General features: G+C 40.3%; 1 protein-coding gene across 4 annotated transcripts in view; it reads right to left on the bottom strand.

The window, feature by feature from the left end:
* Positions 1 to 22,060, bottom strand: part of picalma (phosphatidylinositol binding clathrin assembly protein a) — a 72,375-nt gene that overhangs the window by 2,137 nt on the left and 48,178 nt on the right. The window contains exons 14-20 of one of the 4 annotated variants that reach the window (XM_080749640.1): positions 20,196 to 20,276; positions 18,744 to 18,854; positions 15,995 to 16,096; positions 14,685 to 14,715; positions 14,230 to 14,329; positions 7,130 to 7,189; positions 5,360 to 5,461 (exon numbers count right to left, since the gene is read on the bottom strand). In XM_080749640.1, the coding sequence (XP_080605766.1) occupies positions 5,360 to 5,461; positions 7,130 to 7,189; positions 14,230 to 14,329; positions 14,685 to 14,715; positions 15,995 to 16,096; positions 18,744 to 18,854; positions 20,196 to 20,276 (587 nt within the window). The other 3 variants (XM_080749641.1, XM_080749642.1, XM_080749643.1) reach the window with 3 other exon arrangements.

The following is a 22,060-nucleotide window of genomic DNA, read 5'->3' as shown; positions in this document are numbered from 1 at the left end:
CTCAAACAAGCGCAGAGAACAAGCTGTACCTAAAAGATGGTTTTATAAGAAATTCTGGAGAGAGAGCTGTGCAAAGGGGTCCTTCCCTGCTTCTCTGAGAGGACTGGAGTGACTAGAGGCTGTGGACAACTGATTCAGAGAGGACAGGTGAAAGGATGACGGACATACAGGACAGCAAATGGAGAGCCGAGGACAGAAGAGGAGAAACGCTGTGCTAAAGGTGCAGGGGGGGAAAATAAACTCATGCAATCCTCTCATAAGTAAAAAAAAAAGGTGCCCCAAAAAAGACCCACAGACCCCATCTGAAAAGATAAGCCAGGGACCCCCATAAGAGAAGATTTTAAGGCTCTAGCAGTGATTCCCAAACATTGTGACATGCATTAGGCTACGGACTGAACCCCCATTTAATGGCATTTCTGTCTCTGGAACACCAGTTTATATTTGTAAAATCTATGTTCATTTAACTCAGAGAGTGTACAAATGGAGGGCCCATTTTGTTCCATTTGTACTCTTTCAGAGTTACAGACCGGTAAGGGTCCATTTGGTTCCTGACAAACTATCATTTAGCTGGGGACCCCCTGGAACTCCCTCAAGGACCCCTGGGGGTCCCCAGACCCCACTTTGAGAACCAATGTCTTAGACGACACTGGAAGCAATTGCCCCTTCTGTGAGGTGTGCCTTGGAACTACAGAGTACCGAACACTACAGTATAAACATACCATTTATCTACACCGGACACACTAGTTTGTTCTAGTTTAATTCTATTATCATGACATCCTGATCACTTGGTTACCTGTAATTATGCCCATCTATGCCCAGGCCACGGTTCCTCATATCTTTAACCTCAAAATGATGCCCAACATAACTTTAATGGCACGCCATTACTCATTAGTGACATCACGGAAGTCCCAAACCCCTTTTCCTGACACATAATGGATGGAGGAGGCTGACTATCTTTAACTGCATCTGAGCCATTATTCATCATGACCAATGATGTATGTTTCCTTGTTCCAAGCTAGGGGGCAGCACAAGAATGGAATAGTACAGCTGCCAGTCAGACCACAATACATATTGTTGAAACCATCCAACTACCTCTTTGCATTGGACTAGAACTGATTCACTAGACAATTTATTTTATCCATAATCTATATTCAATTAAATAATCTATTAATAATGGTGCGCAATACAGTTGTGCAACAAAAGTATAAATAAGTCTCACGTGATTCATTAATCAATTGAAAAAATATATACATTACATAAATATACATGAAAAATTTGCTCCTTGATTATTCGATGAATCAAAAAAATGATCAATAGAATAATCGCTAAGAAGATACTGTCACGTAGATCAGTGGTTCTCAAAGTGGATTCCAGGGACTCTGTGGGTTCCTTTAGGCGGGTCTAAATTGACCCAACAAGTCTGTAACTCTGACAGTGTACAAATGGAACCTAATGAACGTGTTCATTTGGTTCCATGTGTACGTTGAGTTAAAGGAGTAGTTAACCCCCAAAATGCCTTTTTTTCTATTGATTATTCCCGCCATGGAGACTTGAGTTCAATAATGATTTAGTTTGTTGTCGCATTCCTAAGACGAAAATGTGATTACAATAAATGTACCCCCATTCGTTCCGGGTGGGGACCCAAATGGATTCGGGTCCCCATCTGGAATCAATGGGGGTAAATTTAATCTAATCACATTTTTGTCTTAGGAATGCGATTGATTGATTGATTGATTGAAGAATGTATTAGAAGTTTGCAATAGAAAAAAGTACAGTTTCATGACAGTACAAATCACTGGTACAAGGTCAACTAAAAGGAGATCCTAGAAAGCCGAGGCTTATTTCCACAGGAACCACATTTTCAGTTCAGTTTAGTTTTATTTCGGACATAGAAACAGTAAACAACAAGAGTGCATTCAAATAGAACAGCGTAACTCTTTCCATTTTGAGTTTTCTTTTTTCCACCCCCCTTTTTTGTGTCCATTGTCCAAGTGTCCGAAAGGGGTTAGGGAGAAGCACAAGGCTTGTCGGGCCCCACCCCTGGGGTATCATAGTCAAATACATTTCACTATAAAAATATACGTATAAACATACAATACTACTATATAATACACACACACATACACACTCACACACACACACACACACACACACACACACACACACACACACACACACACACACACACACACACACACACACACACACACACACACACACACACACACACACACACACACACACACACACACACACACACACACCAAAACACATGACATACTTACATACTTACACACACACACGTACACACACACCCAGACTCACACACTACATGTACAGTAGATACACATATACATAAACATATACTTATTGCTCTTCTCTTCTGTATCTATCAAAAATAGATCTTTTTAATCTAAACTTGAATTGGTTTAGATTTTCACAGTATTTTAGTTCTTCGTCTAGCTCCTTCCACAAGGTGACTCCGCAGGATGAAATACACATTGTTTTCAGGTTTGTATGCATCACAGGTTTTTTGAAATCCAATGGTCCCCTGAGGTTGTACCCCCCTTCTTTGTCTAGAAATTTGTTTCGTACATTTGCTGGTAGTTGATTGTATCTTGCTTTGTACATGACTTGTAGGGTTTTGAAAATGACCATATCGGTGAACTTCAATAGATGTGATTGTAGAAACAGTGTGTGTGTGTGATCCCGATATCCTACATTGTTTATTACTCTTATTGCTCGTTTTTGTAGTGTAACTAATGGTTTTATTGTTGTTGTGTAGGTGTTACCCCATACCTCTGAGCAATAGTGCAGGTAGGGTAGAATCATTGCACAATACAAGGTGTGTAATGAGCTTGGATTGAGTATAGGGCTTGCTTTCCTAATGACAGAGATGCTCTTTGCCATTTTAGACTTAACATAATCTATGTGGGGTTTCCAGCAAAGCTTATGGTCTAATATCACTCCCAGGAATTTATTTTCGTATACTCTTTCTATTGTGTTATGGTCTACTATCAACTGTATGTCTTCTGGTATCTGGCGGTTCCCAAACACCATAAACTTTGTTTTATTTAGGTTTAAAGATAGTTTATTTCTATCAAACCAGTGTTTGTATTTATTCATTTCTGTTGTTAAGACCATCATAAGCTGCTGGATGTCCTCCCCTGCACAGAACATGTTGGTGTCATCAGCGAATAGTACACACTTCAGTACATTTGATACTGAGCACAAATCATTTATATAGAGATTGAATAGTTTGGGGCCTAATACTGATCCTTGGGGGACTCCACACATAACCTTCAAACATCCAGATTTACAGCTACCAAGTTGTACCATTTGTTCTCTGTCTTCAATGTAGCTTTCAAGCCAATCTGTCACAACCCCTCTGAAGCCATATTTTACCATTTTCCTTATCAGGATGTTGTGATTAATTGTGTCAAAGGCTTTCTTTAAGTCCACAAAGACTCCAACTGTGTACAACTTTGTATCTGTGTTTTTTATTATTTCTTCCGTCAGTTCAATCAGTGCCATTGAGGGCGATCTGTTGGCTCTAAACCCGTATTGGTTCTCTGTTAGTACATTATTTTTTTCTACAAAGAGATCCAACCTGTTCACAAATAGTTTCTCCAATACTTTTGAGAACTGTGAGAGGAGGGAAATTGGTCTGTAGTTAGTATAATGTTGTTTATTGCCTGCTTTGTAGACTGGAATGACCTTTGCCTTTTTCATTTTACTTGGGAACACACCATTCCTGAATGACAAGTTGCATATGAAGGTAAATGGTTTTACTATGGTGTCCATAATTCTTTTAATAAGTGACATGCTTAGGTCATGGCAGTCGGTGGATGTTTTATTTTTGCATTTACTGACAGTCTCTATAACTTCCTGTTCCTCCACAGCTCTCAAAAACATGGAGTTTGGGTTACAATAACCCCACTCATCAGCTGGCACATCTTCCTCTGTTTCTACTGTTTTGATTTCATTTGCAAGTTTGGGTCCTATATTAACAAAGAAGTCATTGAAACCATTTGCTATTTCATTTAGATCCGTTATTGTGTTATCGTTGTCAATGAAACTTTGCGGGTAGCTAGTTGACATTGATCCCTTTTTTATAATTTTATTCAAGATACTCCATAATCCCTTTATGTTATTTTTATGGTTTATTAATAGGTTATTATAATAATCCTTTTTACTAGCTCTGATAAAGTGAATTAATTTGTTTTTTATATCTTTTATATTTATTCTCATTATCTATAGTTCTATGTCTTAGGTATTCTTTATATAATGTATTCTTTTTGTTAACTGCGTTTTTTAATTTATGTGTAATCCAAGGTTTTTTCGCTTCAGTTCTCCTTTCTTTACACCTCTGATTAGGGCAGTTCTTGTCATATAGTTTCCCAAATATGCGAATGAATGTATTATATGCTATATTTGTATCTTCTTCCTCATATATATTGTTCCAGTTCTGAGCCAACAGATCCTGTCTCAGAGCTGCAATGGTCTCCTGTGTTATTACTCGTTTGTATCTGGGTATATCTGCTATCTTTTTGTTTTCATATTCACACTTGAATATTGCGAATATTGGCAGATGATCTGAAATATCTGTCACTAATACCCCCCTCTCTATGTTTTTCCCAAATTCATTTGTATATATATTATCAATTAGGGTGGCTGAGTGTGGGGTTATCCTAGTTGGTCTGGTTATTAATGGGTATAGATTGATACTATACATATCATCAATAAATGTATCTATATATTTATGTTTGTATGGGTTAAATAAATTTAAATTATAGTCACCACAGATAAAAAGGTTTTTCTTGCTAACTTTGGAGAACAGATTTTCCATATTTTTTGTGAACATGTCAACATCGGTCCCAGGAGCTCTATAGATGCAGCTGACAATTATATTTTTGTGTTTTTCTCTACTTATCTCAATTGTAATGCATTCTAACACATTATCAATAACAGTAGACATATTTTCTATTACCTTATATTTTAGGTTGCTATCCACATAGAGTGCCACTCCTCCCCCTCTCATATAACATTGAAAGACAGACGGATAGAACATAGTACTTTATCTAGGATAATATAAGTTTCAAAAGCAATCAGTTTCAATAATATCAGTTTCAAAAGCAGTTTCAAAAGCATAACATAAAATACAAAAAACAAAAGATATTATTGAACTCAAGTCTCTATTGCGTGAATAATCAATAGGGGAAAAATGTTTTGGGGGTGAACTACTCTTTTAAGGGGAGACCTTGAAATGTGAAAGTTTGAGAAACACTGAGGCAGATTAGTTGCAGCCCTACTCTTACCCATATGACTTAGAAGGAGAGGAGAGAAAGTCAGCGGTTACCTGGGCACCAGGGGAGGAGCCAAAGGGGTTGGCTGGCCTAATGGCAGGCTGGCTGTACATCATGGAGGGTTGGCTCATCATCATAGAGCCCATATGAGGAGGCTGAGGTGAAGAAACACATCGATAATAAGTTAGATCTAAAAGAACTTAGAGAGGACCTGTGTTGACGTTTAATATGAATCAATTGGGGGGGGGGGGGGGGGTAATTTTGGCTCTCCCCTAGAGCCAAAATTACAATTAACTAGCTAAATTAAGCACATAGGTTTGTGTGACATAACAAGAATCCTATGATTCTATTTTAAGGGTTTAATGAGAAATGCTCTAGAAGTTGCGTATAGCATTGAAAAGCCCTGTACTCTGTGTCAGAAAACATGTTTATATGGGTTGTAACACGGAATAACTTTACAGCACATATATAATAACTATATGATGTTGGGGCAATTATACCCCTGTAGGAGCCGTTATGTAAATGCCTTTGGGTCAGCCAAAGACAGAGTACTGTACAGAAAAAGTTGGCCATTCGTTACATCAGTGGTTCTCAAAGTGGATTCCAGGGACTCTGTGGGTTCCTTTAGGGGGGTCTAAATTGACCCAACAAGTCTCAAACTCTGACAGAGTACACACCTTGAAATTTGAAAGTTTGAGAAACACTGACTTCTATCATCATAAACACTTAACTCTTATAGTGCCAATCCCGAACTAGTTCGGGATAGTTTGGACCGTATTAACGTCCAGGGTGCCAATCCCGAACTAGTTCGGGATTTTTATTTTATTTTTTTAATTAAAAAAATCTGTTTACACGGCCCGCGAGAGCGTCGCACCGCCGATATTTGCCATCCACTCCAATGCAATCCAGGATCTTTAGAGCTCATTTTCTCTGTTCCATGCATAATATCCATGAGGTGTGTAAGGTTTAATCACGGCTAAATCGCCGAAAATAGGGCTTCTAAAATGCTTGGTAGCCAATAGCTAACTTCATTCTGTTCCTGTTCATGCACAAAGGAAAGTGTTCAGGCGCATCATGGCTGCGCAGGGCTTGTGCATATACAGCATATGTCTATGGTGGATTCTATGGCCATTGGGCGCCCTCTAGTGGTGATTCTGGGCACTGAAAGGGTTAAAAATGTGCACCTGGTTATGTCATCTGCAGAATAAATCCATTTTGAAACTCTGCAGGTGGCACACCTGTCTCCCACTGGCCTCGAAACATTTTTAGCCAGTCTGATGTTCCTTGTTAGTCAGCTTTTCCTTTTTAAAGCAGTGTTATGGTGCCCCAGTGTCTGTCTGAGATGTAAAGCAGTCATTTCCCCCAGAGTAGATGGAAAAGCGCTCCTATTAAGCTGACACCAGCATGCTCACAACGCCTCGTAGCGCGAGGCGTTGTGAGCATGTAGATTGGCTATTTTCACAATAGACCGTGTTATACAAAATGTAGTCTCTCGATTACAGACTTCGGCATTGCTGCAAGAAGTGAAAAGAGTGACCAAACTTTTCCTTGACGATGGCTAGCCAGATTGTACGAAATGTAATGCCTCAACTCTTAGTGCTCGTCAGGGTGAGGGGCTCCCCAGTTAAAATATGATCATTTTGAGGGTCGCGGCCTGAAAAGGTTGAGAACCACTGACCTAAATAACTAGTACAGGAATACTGTACCCACACACTGCAAAAAACAACGTACAATCATAATCAGATGTACTATGTCTATTCCAGAGAATCTGTACTACAAAGAGAAAAAATGACATGCTGAAAAGATGCCCCCTGCCAACTCACCATTGAATATCCCATCATGCCCGTTGGTGTAGTTGCAGGGAACGCCATGACAGATGGTGCCTGGGATGACACACACACACACAAAGGGGAAAAAAAGAAAAATTACTTCTACAGAATCAGGACTCCTTCCACAGATGAAGGCTCCAGAAGGGCACTCGTGTACTCAACTACTGTGGGCTAAATCTCTGAAAATGGAAGGGTGCAGTGATGGATCATGGTCCTTGGTACACTCCGAGTCCGCAGTCAGCTGCAGAAAGGGCCAGTAAACATGGCTAAATTGTTTCATAGTTTATACCAAAGAGCAGCCTAGCTGAAAGAATTAAAGAGACACCAGAGAGACAGAGAGATGCAGGAGAATGAAAGGGAGTGAGATTTAGAGTGAGGGGTGCAGAAGTCCTAGACAGAGGAGGAGTTGCCGACAGGTGCAGGCCCTCCTTGTGGAGAGAAGAGATGAGAGCGAAGACTTTCTCTCCTTCTTTCTTTCTTTCTAGAGAGCGGCTTGCTGCTCCAACAGCCCCTGCAGTGATAACAAACCCAGATTTGTCTCACAACCCGTCCCTCTGGGGAAGTACATGTTTCATTAACTATTCAGTCGTTGGCGAGGGAGACGGGTGAAGTCAGACGTGACGGTGGTGCCAAATTGTAGCTTTTCATCACAGACTGCATTTGTTTCATGCGTTCAGAGGAGGCTCTTCTTCAGAATGTGTCCCTTTTTACAGGGATGGGGCTGGTTTAGACGGACAGCAAACTCAGTGTTCCTGATATAATGAATATAACTTAACTCCATGCAGGGATAGGTCAGCTCAACTCCAATATAAAAAGCGGTCTGAGGGGGTTCCGGGTGCAGATTCGGAGTATAATTAGGTAAAGAGTTATAATCCGCACTCACAAAGTCTTAAGTAAAAGTCTCTTTAATGAAAACTTCAGAGGCAGCAGAGCAAGCAAACAGACGCGTTTCGGCTAGGCCGCCATCAGTGTAACCCTAACCCTCACAATCAGTAACACCGATGACGGCCTAGCCGAAACGCGGCTAGGCCGTCTTTACCTGATATAATGAATAACTGGATGATGTGGCTGCATGGCATTAGGGATTGGGCTTGCTTACGGAAATAACCTGATACAAGTTGTGAATTATCTGTCTCGTGAGACATGAGGTTTTAACTGATTGACTGATGGGAGTTTTATTTGGTGATAACCATTGATTGAGTTTATTTGGTGAGGTTAGGCGCAGGTTTTCAAATGCAGCAACAAACTAAAAAATAGTTCACAGTATCTTCTATGCTTTTTTACAAGGCACACAAATAGATCTCTACCTGTCTTGATTAACCACTTTAACCATGGCGTCCCTATTCTGGACATTACATAAAAGGCAACATTTGTTCAAAATAGGCCAACATAATAATGTGTTCCAATATAGCAAATTCTTATTTATTTAACTCAAACTACTAAAATAGTCCCCAGTGTCTTTCTTTCAATGCTGGTGTATAAAGAGATCTCCACACGCCCTGATTAACCACTTTACCCCTGGCGTCCCCATTCTGGGCATGTGATAATATGCACATAGTTGGTGAAAGTAGAGCTCACAACACGTCGGAAACACACTTGTGTATGACCATTTTCCGCGAAGAGAATTGGTGTAGAGGGAAAAAAGGAGGGGTCCAAGTATAAAAACCCAGGGGACCCTGGTCAAATTAGCATACAGGGTTTGAGTGGTTAAGGCCATACGGATACACACTGCTGCGTTTTGTTAGGGATAAAAAGGCCCTCTTAACTCATTGACTGCCAAGGCACGAGTTTCACGAGTTATTACAGTACTCCCAGGCTGCCACAGCCCGAGTTTCCCGAGTTGGAAGCCATTTTGAAAAAAAAAAAAAAAATTTTTTTTTTTTTTTTTTTTTTCAAATTAAAAAAAAAAAAAAAAAAATTCTAAAAATGCCTCAAATGTATTAGGCATGATCGCAATTGCGCAATTGCATGTTTAGCCCCGTAACAAACACATCTTTCAAAATGTCAAAAATGGCTGTTTTGTCTGACTTTGAAGGCTTGTATCTCATGAATGCCTGAACGGATTTCCAAGCGGATTTTTTTGTTTGAAAGCTGTTAAAAAGTACTACACATATGGTGCATGATCTAGGCATGGGCGTGCACGATCCGTGCACTAAAAATTGATCCGTGCACTAGAAATTTGGAAGGTGGCAGTGTTTGTTTTGTCTGACTTTGAAGGCTTCTATCTCATGAATGCCTGAACGGATTTCCAAGCGGATTTTTTTGTTTGAAAGCTGTTAAAAAGTACTACACATATGATGCATATATGGTGCATGGGCGTGCACGATCCGTGCACTAAAAATTGATCCGTGCACTAGAAATCTAGGATAGTGGCAGTCTGGTACTTGGGGGCCATCTTGAAATGGCATTCAATGAGTTAATAGGGGTACAAAGATAAGCGAGTCCCCTTGGAATACTTTAGTATTTTGAGTCATTTGACATTTTTCACGCCCCTTTCCAAAGAGCACCTCTTTCATGCATATTCGTAGCCACTTGTGGCGTTTCTTCCTTTTGCCATTTTCTTCAGTTTATTTCTTACATTTTAATGAAAAGCGTGTTGGGACTAAATGTTTTCACTAAATAAGCCTTAAGGCAGAAACACTTCAGTCTACATTGTTGTTTGGCCTATGGAATGAAAAATAATGATCAGAACCAAGAGGACATGTCTTGCCTACGGTTGTTTGATTCCCCTCCCCATCTTAAAAGCTATAACAATCAATATTATGTAGAACACAATATGATATCGTGTGCATCTTTTAATACTGCTAAATTGTCAATCTCACAACATGCCTGGTTTGCAGTTCAAGAGTTAACTTTTGGTATTACTGTCCAATAAGTAATGTACCGGTAACCTATGGCCTCACTAGGCAGTTAGTCTTGTTAATCTAATGGGAAACAGGGGAGGGATGAGAGTGGACAGAGTTCAATATCCTTTCATCTGCACTGACTAACTGTGCAACTGTGATCAATGACAAGACCCAATACAGCAACTCTTAAATAGAACCTTCATAATGACAATATTTTAGAACCTTGCACCACTAATGATGAGTTATCGCACTGTTAAGGAGAAAAAAGTCTCTGCCCAGTCAATCAGCGTGGTTAAATACTCATCCACTGTGTTGTCAAAGGCTGACAATAGATGATTAAACTTTAGGGCCCCAGAGGGCCCTATTCACCTTTCACAGGGTTATATTACACAGCCTTTACTAAAGAGGTTCCCAGCAAAGAACACTCGACAACTTTGAAAGCATCGAGAGAGGATACAAGAAAAAACTAAAACCTCATATTATCAAATTACTGAGGGGTGCTTCGTACAGCGGTCTAATGCAGAATTTATACGCTGTTGCAAGCCGTTGTCGCGTACCGAAAATAGAAGATCTACAAGCAGACGATGCTTGGAGATCTCGGAGTCTGACACCCACACACAACTAGTAAGACGCCTCAGGGTGACCTGCGACCTCACCCTTTAGGGCGAGGTCGAGCCAATTCTTGGCCATCTGGCCAGTGATGTATATCGGACCAGTTACCCATATATGGAGACCCCTGGTACCCATATATGGAGATCCATGTACTGTATATAGTACTACGTCCCTTTTGTGCCCATACATGGAGATCCATGTCTGAACAAGCCACACAGTTATGGGCTGTCTTCCTCCATATATGGGCATTCCCATATGAAGTCCTGTTAGATATGGGCTTAATATTGATAACATCAGGGATCTCCATATATGGGCATAAAAGGGATTCTGTTAAGAGTGGTTCCCAATCCCATGACATCACAACATACAATATTATGCCCATACATGGAGATCCCTATCTGAACCTGCCACACAGCCATATGGACTTTTACATAGGTGATGTCACCTGTACAGTGATGTGTCAGGGGAACCAGTGTCAGGCACGAATATAAATCAGGCTTTAGCGGAGAAAGCTCGCTGTGGGGAAAAGGGATTTCCTTGGAAACTATGGAGACAAATCTAGAATTATGGAAACCTGATATTTAGGTGGAAGTTGATTGCTCATAACCTTTCCCACGTCTTTTCAACCTGGTGTCCCTATTTTGGGTATGTAATCACAGGGGAAATGTAAAGTTGAAAAAAGCGGAAATAGCCGATCTATAAGCTCTTCACGCTGTGCATCAGTGACGCGTGAGCCTGTTGCCCATTTTCACCATGCGACATGGTCATATGACTGCATAACATCGGGCTTTGTATATTTTTAACAAAAAGTATTTAACCCATTTAGGCCTGAACACATTATGACGCAATATTTTATGCTTTAACTATTGAAAAATAGCAGATATACAAGCTCACAGCGCTGCGAGCTTGTAGATCTGCTATTTTTGAAAAACCGTGAAAATTAGAATTTTGACCCGATTCTATAAGTGTCTTTTGAATCCTTCTAAGATTTTTGGAAAAGACCTATGTTTCTGTGTCAGCAATCTGGCCAGCCATCGTCAAAGAAAAGGTCCTTTTCACTTAACTGGAGCTCAGTTAGTCTGTTCTCGAGAGACTACTATGTCAGTGGTGCTCAAACCTTTTCATGTGAAGGACCCCCAAAATGATATTTATTTGGCCACGGACCCCCATTTCAAAATATGTAGTTCCAGGGACCACCCATGAAGTAAAAATTTAGTTACAAATGTTCGCTTTGAAAATACATATATTCAAAGATTTGCACACATTTTCACGACGTTATCAAAAATAGCAGATCTACAAGCTCGCAGCGCGGCACTCGGTGCCGCGCTGTGAGCTTGTATATCTGCTATTTTTCACTGGTTAAAGCAGTCAATAATTTCTAGGCCTAAATGGGTTAATATCTCCACACATGTGGTTAGAGTGTCCTGACACAAGGTGTGTTGGGCTGTTGGGCCATCTCATGGCATGGCTGCTGTGTTAATGTGGTCCACAGTTCAGCGTTTCAGCCTGGAAAGAACAGTGCGGCTGATAGAAGTGGCGTGCTCACTTGCCTCGACAACGTGGAGCAGGTGTACGTGAAGCGGTTAATATCAACCAGTGCATGCCAGCGTTGGTCAGAGAGCAAGGAAATGCTGCAACCATATATACAATATGCGGTCGTGATGAACTTACGTATTGGTGGAAATACATGCCGCTCTGAAAGGGTGGCCCCAGAGGACAATTACACAACGCAACAGACACAAATGTATTAAGAATCATTTGGGATAAACAAACATCGCTATGTTGATACTAGACACAACACGCGTGACAAATTTGGGCTATCCAGCTGTACTCTTCAAAGCATTTCTCTCAGTGATTATTCCAACTGATCTTTTTGTGCTAGGTACTAGGGCTGTCACAATTATTACATAATCGTCTAATCGTGATTATTTGACATTATCGCAATTATTTTGTCATAATCGTCATAATCGTGAATGTTGAAAAATGTCAGAAATAGTGGAAATAGCAGATCTACAAGCTCACAACGCGTCGCATCGCGACGCGTTGTGAGCTTGTAGATCGGCTATTTCCACTATCAAAGTTATTTTTTAAGTAGTAAGTTGTCAAATATGTCAGTAATTTCTTTGTATATTTAGGTTATGTGTCATATCTACCATGTACAACTTCAAAGCCTAAAAGCCAAACAGAAATGTAATTATCAACGACAAAAACACAATTAAATCGTTAATCGCCAATTATTTGAGTGACAATCGTCATGTAAAATGTCATATCGTGACAGCCCTACTAGGTACAATATGAAATGTACAGGCCACTATTTGGCCGGCCAATAGAATTTCTCTACCCGGTCAAATCCTCAGTGTTCACATATCCATTTGTAACTATGACATTGTACACCTTTAACCACTTGAACCCTAAACATAAGCCACTTTCAGACATGCACTGTATTATGGACGTTTTCCAGAGTTCAAACGGAGGGGCTGTTATGTATGAACGCAACATTCCGGACCAGTAGGATCGGACATGCAACAGATTTTATGTGGGCAGGAACCTTGACTTATGTCCGGGTCAAGTCCAATTTGACTCAAACTGCTCTAATATGTCTGAATGCACCCGGTGAAATTGCATTCAGCGAGCGGACGTGTTGATGACGCTTGCGCTTCTATTGTTGACAAGTGGAGCCTCACCTCCTCCTGGGGAGTTTGCAGAGAAATACAGTAGTTAACGGCTAACTTTTTATTCATGTTTTTATTCAACGTCCATGAAATGGCTCTTAAAGGGGAAGACCACCCATTTTCAATATTGAACTATGTCATTAATATACCCTAGAGGAGTTGTGTGGAAATTAAAAAAAAGTTCCCCCTCTTCTGTGTTGCCTAGAACTGGAGGATTGATTTTGGGGTTTGTATTGTAAATTACAACTTGATGACATCACACATTGTACTTTACAATACAAACCCCCAAATCAATCCTCCAGTTCTAGGCAACACAGAAGAGGGGGAACTTTTTTTTTTATTTCCACACAACTCCTATAAGGTATATTAATGACATAGTTCAATATTGAAAATGGGTGGTATTCCCCTTTAAGTGAAACAAAAGAATACATGAAAAGTAGGTTATAGCGCAGCTCCGAGCTCTTTTTCTACATTAGGGCTACTATGGTAGGAAAGATGTTTCGTATGGGTGCATCAATGGGAGACCAACATGTCAAGCATTCTGTGGAAGGAAGATAAAAAATTATAGCATTTGATTCCACGCATCTCACACCGTTATATTTAAAAGGGAGTAGCAAATGTTTGCGTCTACTAACCAGGCCCCACCCCTCACCTTATCAAACAGAGTATTTACCTTAATGTGTGGAGTTGTGAACATCAGACAATGTCCCGACCTTATTCCCCGCACATTTTCCAGTGTTTATATCTGAAAGTGGCTTTAGTTGACTGAATACCCATGGGCTGTATAAGCGCCATCCAGTTTTCGCTCTACACTAAATATCTTTGGCAAAAATAGCCGATCTACAACCTCGCAACGCCTCATGCGTGTAAATGGTTCAAATGGTTAAACTGACACCGAGGATTTTACAGTGTCCCTTGACAAAAACAAAGGTAATTTCATGTGGGGAAAAAAAAGTATCCATACCATGGAGGTAGGGTTCCACGTGGTGGAGGGAGCCATCTTGGGTTGCCAGTTGGTTCCACCTGTGAGTTTCCTCTCGCCAGGCTGACTCCAATGCATATCACTGGAAAAGGGGAATCCATAAGATCAGTCATACAGTATGCAGTGCTAGTACCTGTATATATATATATATATATATATATATATATATATTTTAATAACTTTATTAATCAATGTTGTATTTACAAATACATACATACAAAGAAATCTCATAAATAATAAATAGGCAGTTTCAAAAAGGCGGTTTCAAAATGACTCTTCATATATGGATTCCAAGCAGTACCACCTCATAAGCCAGCAAAATTACATCTGTGGGAAACGTGCACAAAGTTCATTCACTCTTTGAGGGCCACATTAGGGGCCAGTGCTAGTAGGGACCAGGACCCAAAATGTAGGGATTTCAAAAATAAAATACTTACTTTTTCGCCGTACCATTGCCAATTCCCAGATCTAATGGGGAAAGGAAGGAAATAAATTCACAAACCAAAACTGTGTACTGTATACAAATAAATCACATCACAAATTACATTGCATTAAGAATGCATGCAGATAACAACTAAGCACTTTTCAAACTGTTATCCCTATTTTTTACCTGTCATTATAGACATAAAAAATTATAGATCCACAAGCACACAATGTGACACATTGTGAACCTGTAGATCTGTGTTTTTGACATTCATCATATGACCAAGTACTGTATAGGGCAGGGGTCTTCAACAAAAATAGCAGATCTACAAGCTCTCAACGCCTCGCGCTGCGAGGCGTTGTGAGCTTGTAGATCGGCTATTTTTGGCAAAGAGCTTTGGTGTAGAGGGGAAAAAGGGATGACTAATTACAGAGTGAAAGGTCAAGTTTATGAAGTATTGACAGTTCAAGTGGTTAAATATCTGAAAACAAATTTACATGAATCCAAATTGATGATTGTGCTGTCAAACAATGAAACTATAAGGAATCTATGAAAAGGTTGTGGGGGTCCCTGCTTCATCTCTCTCTCAACTAAGGGGTCCTTGGCCTGAAAACGTTGAAGACCCCTGATCTAGGGAATAAACAACTAAACCATCTGCATAGTTTGTTGACAGGAGTCTATACTACAGTAGGTCCATGCAAGGCGTTGTGGTCTTGTACCGTAGATCTGCTATTTTCAAACATTTTTGCTTTTGGTACTTTAAGTACACTTTGATGCCAACACGTTCTTACTTTTACCCAAGTACATTTTGAATTCCGTACCTTTACTCATAACAGAGTATTTCTGCTTTGCAGTATTTATACTTTTACTTAAAGGAGCTAGTCAACGTTTTCTTGAAAAACCAACGCTAAAATAAAAGTAATGTTTCGAAAATATGTTATGAAAAAGATTAAGCTTCATATATGTGTTACTATTCAAAAATGACCACAAAAAGTGTAAAATAATGATAAAATAATCATTTTGGCCATTGGCAGGCCGACTTTGTTTATATCCCTCTTCTATTCTTTTATATGGATTGATAAGGGTTGTAAACAAAGTCAGTCTGACAATGGCCAAAATGATTATTTTACCATTATTTTATGCTTTTTGTTTGAAAAGAAACACATATATGAAGCTTAATATTTTGTATAAAATATTTTTGAAACATTATTTTTATTTCAGCGTCCGTTTTTCAAGAAAAAGTTGACTATAGCTCCTTTAAGTAAAACGCTTGAATGCTTTTCCCACCACTGCATGTGGTTAAGTGGATAAGTGTGTACTTACTCCCAACCAGGTTGGCCAGCGAGGAGTCCAGGTCGTCAGACACCAGCTTGCTGGGATACTGGGAGCTGAGGAGGGTCAAGCCCTGGCTGGGTGAGTTGGCCACTGTTGGTTTTAGGATGCAGCCTAAAACGTGGTCTTAAATAAAAGGGGGCAGGACGTAGGGGAAGGTTGGGGGCCACGGACCGGGTGAAGACACAACAACACATGAGGACGACAGAACAGACACCACACGACACACAGAACATGTACGTACCACAAACATGACAACAACGAGAACAAGAACAACAGAGGACAGTAAGTGTGAGGCAAAGCAAGTGGGGCTGAGAGAAAACAAACAAAAAACAATGATACCAAGACTGTGTAAGAGGAATGTGTGTCACATCAACTCACCCAGTCATGCATATGCCATGCAAAAGCCACGGCCCCAGAGTGTGTTTACACCGGGACGAGGAGGAAGGAAAAAAAATATAGAATTGTAAGATAGTAAGCAAAAGGCAGCCCAAAAAAAACACTCTGTGTAGACATGATTATGAATGTGAAGTAGAGCTCTTCCGTTGGATTAATTAAGACGGTGTCTTTAGTAGCCTACTTTTTTGTTTAAACTAAGTACAAATCAACAACTATTATGATAAGTCAACATTGTTTTAAGTACTCTGAAATAGTTACTAGTCAACAACTACAGATGTGATGGTGGCAAGTAATCCATTTTCAACAGGCACTTCCTACTGTAACTTAAAATACACTAAATCGATGACATAATAGTTTTTTTCTACTAAAAGATAGTAGTTTTAATAGTTTCTTACTTTACTATAGCCTTTATTTTGAGTTTTAAGTGTGTTATTAATAAAAAACTATTCAAATGCAAACCATCTCAACGGTTAATGACTCACACTGGTTAATGTCCACACCAAATCCTAATCTAACAACGTTTCAGGTAAACAGTAAACAGTGTGTAAAGGGTTAGACCAGTGCTCTTAGATTAAAGGCTGAGAAAGAAAATCTTTTCAAAATGATGGTGACAAGATAGAAACTAAGGTGTATTTGAATGGCTAGGTAGCTAGATATCAGCTTTGTGTGCTAGGGCTGTTCAATCAAAAACCTGAAAACCAGTAACACTCCCTAATCGAGAGATAAGCGACCGTCAAGTCGCATACACAAACTTTAGAAGGCAATCGTAGACAATCAGGAGGGAATATGGGAAATGGGAGCGATCCATGTTGATGACATGACTTTAGAGATACGTCTTCTGTGAAGAAGACTACACTGTACAACAAACTGTGAACAACTACAGTACATCTCTTCGATTGAGTCAAAAGTTAAGCTATTAAGTATATTTTCATGACCAAATACTCAAATCACCACAATACTTCACACAAGCACATTCAATGTTACATTCTGTTTGAGTCATGAATGACCGTTATGGATTGGAATGCTTCATTCCAAACATTCTAATCAAACATTTGATGGTAGAAAACACAGCAGCAATTACACACAAACCAAGATTAAAGTCCAACTCGTCTTCCACCGAAGACCCAATGATCATTGTGATTTATCCCCCAAACCTTTAGGTGGCAGCAGAATGCATGAGACCTACTAGCTCTCCTAAAGGAATGGTTAGTTGCCCATGTGGACAGCAAGACTACGTTTGTGTGCAGGGTCCGAAATTAATACCAGCTGAGCAGCAAATGCGGTTATAATTTTGATTTGCCGTGCAAGTTTAAGATGCCACCCAACACACTGGTGATTATTCTATATGTTTTGTGCAACACGATATTAGCAATGATGGTTTAGCCTCAACAAAATATCTCATGTTCTAATCGACATAGGCATAATTTGGGGAAAAAAAGGCATTACGTGAGATATACTGTAGCAGCACATGCTACAGTAGCAGGGTGAAAAACACCATGTGCTGTATCTCCTATGTGCACATAAAGCTTTATATATACTGTAGTTAATAACACATCACAAAACCTCCATTGTAACTGGACATCTTTTTCTCACAGACCCAAATAAGAAACGTGACGCTTATGTCTTAAAGCTAGGACATTTAACTCTATTTAGTGGTTATTCAAATTTGGATCCTTAACAATGTGCTCTTCCCACTGTTAATTCACCACCATAATGTGTTATTAACCCATTTAGGCCTGAACACATTATGACGCAATATTTTATGCTTTAAATATTAAAAAAAATAGCAGATATACAAGTTCACAGCACGCGCTGCGAGCTTGTAGATCTGCTATTTTTGAAAAATCGTGAAAATTAGAATTTTGACCCGATTCTATAAGTGTCTTTTGAATCCTTCTAAGATTTTTGGAAAAAACCTGTTTCTGTGTCAGCAATCTGGCCAGCCATCGTCAAAAAAAAGGTCCTTTTCACTTAACTGGAGCTCAGTTAGTCTGTTCTTGAGAGACCACTATGTCAGTGGTACTCAAACCTTTTCATGTGAAGGACCCCCAAAAATGATATTTATTTGGCCACGGACCCCCATTTCAAAATATCTAGTTCCAGGGACCACCCAGAAGCAAAATTTGAGTTACAAACGTTCGCTTTGAAAATACATATATTCAAAGATTTGCACACATTTTCACGACTTTTCACGGCTCACAGCGCGGCACTCGGTGCCGCGCTGTGAGCTTGTATATCTGCTATTTTTCACCGGTTAAAGCATTCAACATTTGAACTGGTGAGCTAAAAAGAACATCTGGGACCGACTGTGCTTGTAGTAGACGAATGAGAAGGTACATACCAGAGGAGTCCAGGTTGTTGCCGTTGCCATTGTTACCAAACACAGAGTCAAAGTCAACGTTAAGGCCTCTGCTGTTCTGGGTCTGTTGGGGGGTCGGGGAGGCTGTGAACCCTGCTGAGACAGAGCGGTGAGAGACTGTTAGGGCTCCAAACTATCCAGTATTTTCTTAGCGATTATTCCATCGATCGAACCGTTCGATTAATCGGATATTAACAAATTAACCACTTAAGCATTGTTTTATACACATGTGCCAAAAATGTTTGATACACATGATACGAAAAAAAAAAAAAAAAATCACCACCACTTGTTTTTTGCGTTTCTTTTCTCCCATAATGAGATGCCCAAAATAGCGATTGATTATTATTTGATAATTTTGTTAAATTATCGATTAGGTTTAATAAACAATTGAATCGATTAGTTTGATTAACTGTGGCACCCCATAATAAGTCCATGTAACCTTGTCCCAAGCATTATCTCATCTCAAGAGGACAAAAGCCTGGAAAAGCACTACAGCTGAAACCGTCTATATGGGGCGGGACTTATGGGGCAACTTCCATTGTATGTGCTCCCCCCTAGAAGGCGTCTTTTTCATGACCGTAGGTGTAGAATGTACACAGAACGGTACTTCTTGTACTTCCACTTAGAGTTGCAGTTCTTGTCCAGCCTAGAGTCCATTATTTTACCACTTAAACCCCACTTCAAATATGTATAAAATAACCAAACAAGCTCACATGTTGCACCATGATACGTTGAGCTTGAAGATTTAAATCCTGGGATGCCAGGATTACAGTGGTTAAGACCAACTGACCGACAGTCACCAGTATATTTTTCTATCAAATTGACCATATTCACACAATAGCCATTTAGCTCTTAAATTACACTTACCCCGATTACCAAAACCAACAAGCATGACTTAGGAGCAAAATGGCTGCTGTGTGCATGGTCAACTGGTTGTCCCTTGTGTCATTATTCCTCTGCAGCATGTTACCGTCTGGTGATTCCAATTTCGCCATGAAAGTTTAATGCAGCTAGACACCTAATGCATACACACACTTTCTTGCTCCACTTTCACTTTGGCAACCTCTACCACAATACTTGTAGCACTTTCCAGAATGGCAAAAAAAAGGTTGAAATTATTTGTCCACACGTGACTGATCCCCTTTTATAAATGGCTTGCTTGTAACATTATACGTGTAGATGACAGCGGATTGCAGGATAATACAGGTATGCTAGCTGAAAGGTTTCTGGTAGATACACAGATTAATCTGTCACAGAGGGGTCACAGAACATCAGAACAGGTTAATACCAGCACAACACATACCATTTCCATAGTACCCACTTTAAAAGAGGGGACAGACATCAGTTTGAAACACTGACCATGCAATATCAGGGTATTAACTAAGATCCATCAGGCAGTACTCCCACTGGGCCCCTAGTGGGAACGGTACGTACCTCTGAATAGACCAGCTACAGCAGTGGGCTCAGTTTGGAAGAGAGGGGTGGTGGCATAAGGAGACGGCCCACAGAAGGAGTCTGATACGCAGACAGGAAGAACAGGAGGAAAGCAAAGCACCAGAGAGAGAGAGAGAGAGAGAGAGACAGAAGGGTGGAAAAGGAGAAAGATCAGAAACATATAGTAGATCAACTAGAGGAAAGGCTGGTTAAGATAAAAACACAGGTAGCGACTTGCAGAAGAAAAGGCCAGGAAGCAGGCATTCATCATCACATCTTCCAGACCAAGCACAAGTCAAGCTGCTGACGGCAAACTGCACCTAACGGCCAAAAACCAAACTGTTACACGCGCATATGCTTACAGGCAGGTATTTTTTTTAACCACTTAAACCCTCTATACTAGAGAAACTTGACAGGAGTTGCCTCTGTACTTGATGCACCCTTTTTTTCCCCACTCTACAAATAAAGAAAAAAGGCAATCTACAGACTCACAACCCGTGGCAAAGATGTGATGTGCTGTGAGCTTGTACATCTGCTACTTTCTGTGAAAGTTCACAGCCCAGAATAGTGCTTCCAGGGTTTGAGTGGTTAATGACTGGGGGATTTATGGTCCAACGTGTGAAATCCGTCCTGACACACCATTCACATAAACTTTGCTATTACACACACTGATGCAGTCAAAAGCCTAGAAAGCACGACACTCTCTGCCAATTCCAGTACCTGAAATAACGTGCTTTATCTGCACTGGAGTATCGAGGTCAGATGCCAGGGAAGAGCTTGAATCAAAAAAGGGATTGTAATGATCTGGAGAAAAACAAGAACGCTGATAAAAAATAAACAAATAAAGGAACGAGGGCCATGCAACGTGTCCATTTTGTTGCATGTTCATGCAACAAAGAGCCATGTCAACCTTTCAAATACAAACAAAGCTAGAATGCCAGTAGAATAGACTCAAAGAATGCTAAGAGCTATGCAAATAAACAGTGGGAACAGCGCCTTATCTCGCAATGAAACAAATATTTGGAATTGGGGCAGCATGCCAGAACTCGGCTGAATGTGAGAATAGTGACAAGAAGCTAACTGGTCCTTAATGACAACAAAATGTTCTGGATACAAACATAAACTACACTGCACTCTGTCCAGGTGCCAACTTGCGCCTTGTGCAATGTGCACTTGGCCATATATGGCCGACTTGGGCGCCAGCAGAGCACGCATGTACTGCGAACGGTGCTGGGTATGTGACGACGCATGTTGGTTGGTGGTGACGTCTCGGTGACCTCACATCTAGAGTGAGGGTAATTTAGGTCAGGTCGTTGGTGCTGACGTCACAGAGAATGCTGCTCCCTCATTGGCTAAAGGCCCTGCCTTTGTACGGTCGGCCAGAAAAAGATAGCCAGACAGCACCAAACGCAGTACTTGTAAAGTAACTAGACCAGGTCAACCTGGTTGTGCCAGACCCCCTGTCTGTCATCATCATTTATGACATCATGCCTTTTGTAGGCATGTCATCATCATGTCATCATCATATATACCCTTTATATAGAAAACCCGGACAGACCGACATTTGCTTATGTAGGCCTACCCATTTCATGGGTCTGGCAAAAACACAGTACAACTGCAGCCTCCATTACTTCACCCATTTTACTTAACTTACGTGCGTAAAACGTAAATAAATCTCCAATCTGTATCTAATTAAACTAAAGCGACTTCCTACATTGACCACCAACCCCCGCCATGCCATATTTCACCACAGACCATCCCAGAGTTGAACGAAGCTCAATGAAGGATGCATTTTGTCATGCGACTCGTGGCAGAAACGAGGCAGGGGGATAAAAAAAAAACGGCACAAAGCCAAAGGCTGAAAG

Source organism: Nannobrachium achirus (genome assembly GCF_963921795.1).
Source record: "Nannobrachium achirus genome assembly, chromosome: 19".
Classification (NCBI taxonomy): domain Eukaryota; kingdom Metazoa; phylum Chordata; class Actinopteri; order Myctophiformes; family Myctophidae; genus Nannobrachium; species Nannobrachium achirus.
The sequence above is the reverse complement of the archived record's forward strand: the minus strand, read 5'-3'. Positions and strand labels throughout refer to the sequence as shown.